Consider the following 6383-nt stretch of genomic DNA (forward strand, 5'->3'; position numbering starts at 1 on the left):
TAAAAGTAAGATTTACTTTCAGTTTTGTTTTTTAATTCGAATCACATTTATTATTATTTTTAAGAAAGTCCTGCTCATGACTTTAGAATGTCCATACGATCCTCGCATTCATCCGTTTAGAAAAGAAAAGGAAAGGGTTCATGGTTGCTGCCACATGTCGAACCACTCATCGCACGTAAGTGTACTCAATTTTATCAAATGCTTATTAAGCACGAGGGCTCTTTCATGAATAATCAAACAAAATGAACAGATTTAAATATCTCTGAACATCGACTCTTCCCACCCCTTTTTTTCTTAGATATAGATTGTTTAAATTAAAATTTAACATTTTAAATTTTTTTATTAAATTTCAGTATCTTGATAATATGTTTGTATGACACAGTTTCGTTGCATGGCAATATTCATGGAGCACAAGACACGTCGGGAACAAAAGCCATAGAAACAATAATCTAATTACAAATTTTACAAGGACGGAAAATTCTAAAAACTTATTAGCGTTGCAGAAGTGTTTCTAGCTTATTTTCGTTCTAAGTAACATATATTATTTAGATAAACATGTTTTATTTGAAAGATTTTCTCAAAAGTAAAAACCCCTGCCATCTCCGTACAATAATATTATGTTAATTAAGGATATAATTGTAAAACGCATTTTGAAATTACAATTAATATTATTATTTGAAAGATTGAATTGCAATTAAGTAAACCAAATTGTATCGTATTATTGTCATCATTTAAGAGATTAAGGATATAATTGTAAAAAGGATCTGGGGAGGAAATTTGAGCGTCGGATCATCTCGGGTCATAAAGCGACGAATATTTGACAGAAGTACTATATGCCTTTCGATGGACAGAGAAGTTTAAAAAAACATAAAATAAGAAATAATAAAAAATAGTTAAAATATACTTTTAATTTTTTAATTTTATATAAAATTTTAATTTAATATTTTAATTTTATAAAGTATGTTTTTTTCCTTTAACCATAATATCATTAGTTTTAAATAATTATTTTTCATATCAATCATTATTATTTTAAAAAATAAACTTAATATGTCAATATTTGAGAATATTTTATTAATATTTAAAAATTTATGTAAAAATTTTTTAGGATAAAACTAACAATGTTAAGGTTAAAAAAATTAAAAAAAACACTTCATAAAGTTAAGAGATTAAAATAAAATATTATGTAAAGTTAAAGAATTAAATATATATTTTAACTTAAAAGGATAAAGAATTAAAGAGTGGGGTTATGTTGGAGGCAATTTGACCACGGTTTTATAAAAAAAATTATTTACCATAAAATAAGTATTTAATATTATAGATAAAATAAGTATTTAATATTATAGGATAAGTAATAAAATAACATTACATGGTTTACAATTTAATATATTTTATAAATTAAAAAAAATAAAATTTCATATTTATTATTTTTATATTATTTTATTAAAAAATTTAATAGTCGCATGAAACACAATTTTAAGAGTTATTAATAAATTTTTATATATTTGTAAACGATTAATAAAAAATCAATGCACTTGATGCAAAAAAAGAAAGCAACGGTGTCTGTATTTTTTTGGGGGAAAAACAATGTGTGTAATACTGGTACTTACAGACGTTCCCCCCGAAAAAATATTTTAAATCTCATTAAATTTATTTAAAAAAATAATATTACTTAATACCTTATTTTATTACTTAATACACTTACAAACAATAATATTACTTAATATTTTACAACTTACTCTATAGTATTAAATACTCTACTTATTTTATAATTTGTACTCTATCTGTCCAATATTACAAGATAATATTTTAAAGTATTGTGTTAAAAATATAAAATATTTTGGATCTTTAACCTTTTATGATACATATATTTAATATAAATAAAGTTAAAAGCTTGTTAAATTTTTAAAGAGTTAATAAAATTTTAAATTTTTCTTACTCTTAATGTAAAAGTGTCTTATAAATAAAATCAGAAGGACACTCTTAATTAAAAGTATACTAATAATGTTCTCTAAATTGAGATATCTTATTAAATAAATATAAATATGAAGAGGATGTATAATTTTAAAAAAAAATTAACCAACTCCTAAAAATATAATAATTATAGTTATCAAATTAATGTCATAGTTATTTTATATATAACATCCAAAACATTTTGATTAAAAATTAGTACACCTTAAACGCACCACACAACAACAACAACAACAAAAAAGGCGGAAGGGCAACGGAGTTCAAATAGTTAGTGGCTTGCCAACTGCAACCGGCATGTCTATTACATCAATTTTTTTCTTAAAAAAAAAATTATAAGCATAAAACTCTATCCTTTTATGTTAAAAAAAGAAATTTGCAACTTACAGGGATTTAAACCAAGTTTCAAATTTATAACATTTAAAAAATATTTTTAAAAATATAACATTTTGATAAATAATTTTTTTTCCATAATACTGTGGTCAAATTGCTAATGAATTTAGCAATCGGCCCAATTCCAAAAACCTACATTAGACCACATTAGATTCCAAGAATTTGCAAGTAACTTGCAACTGACCCCGAGGTTGACATTCTCTCGATGTGTTTTCGTTCTTGAAAAGGAAAATGAAGTTAAACGGCAGAAGATTTAATTATATAACTGCATAAACTCAATTTTCCATTTTCCCCCTCTCATAAATTTCCTGCTCCCTCCGCACATGGGGCTTTGTTAACAGTGGCACGCAACGTTGGTACGGTCAAGGATTTTGATTCCCCTGAACAACTTGTTCCTTACTTCCTCCTTGCCAAATGTTGCTGAGAATCAAAGCAGTTGGTACGGCATGGGCTATGCACAGCTCCCCAACTAAGGTGTGAATCGTCGTACACAAGAAACACGAGAGAGTGAAGAAACAGATTATGAAGACAGTTAAAAAAAAAGAAGAAGAAGAAGAAAAGGAGGAGGAACCCAACATTGTGCAAAAGCAATTCACAAAGTTGCAACTGAAAAGGGCCTACAAATGTCTCAATCATTCAAGTTGCAGTCTCAATCTTGTTTTGTAAGATGCAACATAACAATGCCATGGAAAGCAGCCCATATGCCTCCCTGGCTCTCGCTTTCATGAACTCCCCAAATATATCCAAAAAGCCAGTACACCCTTTCTCATATACTAGAGGGCATCATCGTCTGTATACTAGCTCTAAATAAATGGTATTCGTATATACTCCATAACCTTAATCTGTTATTATCTAATTCTCATTAATTAATCCCAAAAACTATGCTGTTACTAACGTTTCCGCTTCCCCTGTTATCCTTATCCTATGCCCATTCACAGGGCATCCGTCACTCCCGCTCCCTCTAACCGATGTTCTTCACGGGTCGGGCAATCGGACCCGCCGGAGACCTAAACCCTTCCGTGACTGCGTCATGCACGCACCAATGGAAACCCGCATCGCGTCCTGATGCATTCCCTACCGAACATACCTTGCACACCAATTCACCGCCGCTCGCATTCCTGTTGCCACTGCCATTCGGTTCCTTTCCCAGGCACAAACCACCGAGTCCCATATTCATCAGGTACCGCTCCTTTTCAACCTGTAAATTCCTCACCCGAGTTTCGTACCCGATCCGATCAAGAATCGGAGTTTGGAACCCGGGGAAAGCCGGGTAGAAGTCGATACCTGTGTTTCGCCTCAGAAGCTTCACATTCGCCGGAGGGATCTTCTTGTTGCACGGTTGTTCTTCATCTCGAGATTCTTTGTGCGTCTTATGCCTCCTGGGCCGTCGCTTCACGAAGAAGAATCCGCCCTTCTCACGAGCTATCGCGGCGAAATTGACCTTACGTGTTATAGGAATTTTCCGGTTACTCTCTCGGCTGCCAAAATATACGGATAACTGGTGCGGAGATACGCCAATCTTTTGGCCAATATCCGACTGAAAATTCTTGAAATTCAGAGAGGAGTCCACCATGATTTCGCCGATGTTGACCGTGTTTTCACCGTCCAAGAAGACAACAGAGAAGGATACACCGGCGTTATCCTTCAACATTTTGAAGGAGAAATCACCGTCGGAAGACAAACGAAGACAGAGACATAGGAAAACCGGAGGTAATGGAACAGGGAAAGAGCGTTTTATAAATGAGTGCAGAGAAAAGATAGGGGTTTTAGGTATGTATGGTTTAGTAAATACGGAAAGGCGGTCAGGGGTATTAATGGAAATAATGCTTTATCGAGAAACCCGGGGGATGATGACGTGTTCGGACTCAGTACTGTTTCTTGCTTGGATATCAAGTAAGACGCTAACAAAACGACTCGCAAAAGCCCGCTTTTTATCTGGAAAAGTGGAAAGAGCCGCTCAGTGCATTCTGGAGTTTGATTTTTTTTTATTAAGTTAAAATAAAAGACATCAATCAAAATATATAAACTCTAAGAAAAATGATAATAAATATTTTTAAATTATATAAATAATAATTTAATCCTTAATATAATTTATGTAAATAATTAAATTATCCTTGTTAAAAATAAAAGAATCACAAATTTTATTTAAATAATTATAACTTTTTTTATATTCACAATAACATAATAATCAATCACAACTTTACAGTCAAATTCTTTATAGTGCTTCAAGTATTGAAAATAAGAAGTAATAATTATAAGTTTTATTGAAACAATCATAATTTTTTTATTATATTCACAATAATGTAATAGTAAATTATAACTTCATATGTCAAATTTCTAATATTATTACAAGGATAATTTGATTATTTATATAAATTTATTAATGATATAAAACTCTTAAGGAACTTTAATAGAATTATGATATTTTAAGAAATTAAATTATTATTTATATAATTAAAAAAAAATATTATCATTTTTCCTAAATTCTATTCATCAAAATATTACTCATACTTGAAAGCAAAAACTTCATTTTTTGGGAGGACTTTCCTTTTTTGGGACTGAATCTCATTAAGTGATGAAAATTACTTTCTTGATATGTAGGCGGGTACAATGGCATGGCAAAAGGTGCAGACTAAGGAGATATTATTATTATTTTTCACATAATCAATAAAAATTATGATGATTGATGCTATTTACTTCCTTCAAGTTCAATTTAAGGTAGTTGGCACAAAAAAAAAAAAAGTTTCTATTTAAGATCACAAAGTGATCAGGAAAGGTATAACTTGTACAGAGCCATACATTTTCCAATAGATATATTTACATGTTAAAATTAAAATATTAAGTGATAGTATTTACCAGTAATTATTTATTATATCCATACACTGAGCATATTTGCGCTTAGTACACTGGGCATATTTGCGCTGCAGTTACCGTCCAATACAAAAATTTCCAGCTTAAAGTATTTCAAGAATGGCAAAAAAAAAAAAAGAAGAAGAAGAAGAAGAAATAAATTAAAAAATTTTCTAACAATATATTCTAATTTGTAGTTTGCAAAACCTTTGACATCATCTATTCTAAAATCAAGTCAAGAACGTGTTTTTTTTTTTTCTGGATATCGTAGAATTAACAATGCTCCTAGTGAAAAAAATAATATCATCTTGTCGTATTATGTTGTACTCAAATGTACTCATTTTCATAAAAAATATAAATATTTTTTTAGGGTTGAATGTTAAAAAATATAATATATTTTTAATATTTTAAGATGTAATTAATTTATTTTTTAAAATATATTCAATAAATAAATTATTTTATATTTATTTTTAAGTAAAATACCTATTAAATAAGAATAAATTTAAAAATATTATATTAATTTAAAGACAGTTAATTACTTTATTAAAAAAGTGAGATTCAATTAATTTTTTTTATATTTTTAAATGAGGGGGTATAATTCATCTTATAGCTCAAATCATATAAGAGGAGAGATTCTTTCATCCCCCCTCTCTTCCTCTCCTTTCCTCACTTTCACTGTTATATTAAAATTTTAATAATTAATACTTGATATTTTATAAAGTTATTATAATCCTGCATGAATAATAAATAGATAAATTTAAAATGTTAAAATTTGACTTAAACAAGTCAAAATTGTAATATATCATAAAGAATATTTATAAATTAATTTATTCATAAAATTAATTGTATACTAATCATGAGATTGAGAGATTTTGTGTTTTTTTTTCTTGTTGATGTCGTGGATGTGTTGTAAATTCAAACCAGCTTTAAATCGCTTATTACTATCTTTGGTTCAACTATTAAACAAAACATGCCGGAATTTGTCTGATTAAATTTCCGAGAAACTTTGGATCTTACCTTACGCTTCGGAGTGGATATATAAACAGCATCATTGCAATTTACGAGTTAATTAGTGTTCTTTTTATTTTATTTTAGAAGATATTTTTAGTCAAAATTATATATGCCAATAAAATTTATTAAATACACTTTACAATGTTATTTTTTAAAAGATAAAA

General features: G+C 28.7%; 1 protein-coding gene across 1 annotated transcript; it reads right to left on the reverse strand.

Moving 5' to 3' along the window:
* Nucleotides 1-2935: 2935 nt before the first annotated feature.
* LOC129291739 (uncharacterized) lies at nt 2936-4113 on the reverse strand. Its single transcript, XM_054929257.1, has one exon. It carries the CDS (start codon nt 4007-4009, stop codon nt 3320-3322), a length of 690 nt encoding a protein of 229 aa, XP_054785232.1. The 5' UTR covers nt 4010-4113; the 3' UTR covers nt 2936-3319.
* Between the last annotated feature and the right edge of the window lie 2270 nt (nt 4114-6383).

The sequence above is a fragment of the Prosopis cineraria genome, unplaced genomic scaffold, assembly GCF_029017545.1.
Source record: "Prosopis cineraria cultivar Desert tree isolate PC_DT_omini unplaced genomic scaffold, ASM2901754v1 PC1, whole genome shotgun sequence".
NCBI lineage: Eukaryota > Viridiplantae > Streptophyta > Magnoliopsida > Fabales > Fabaceae > Prosopis > Prosopis cineraria.

Excerpts from the sequence above, each read along its gene's own strand:
- LOC129291739 (XM_054929257.1), bottom strand. The coding sequence starts at position 4,009 with ATGTTGAAGGATAACGCCGGTGTATCCTTCTCTGTTGTCTTCTTGGAC.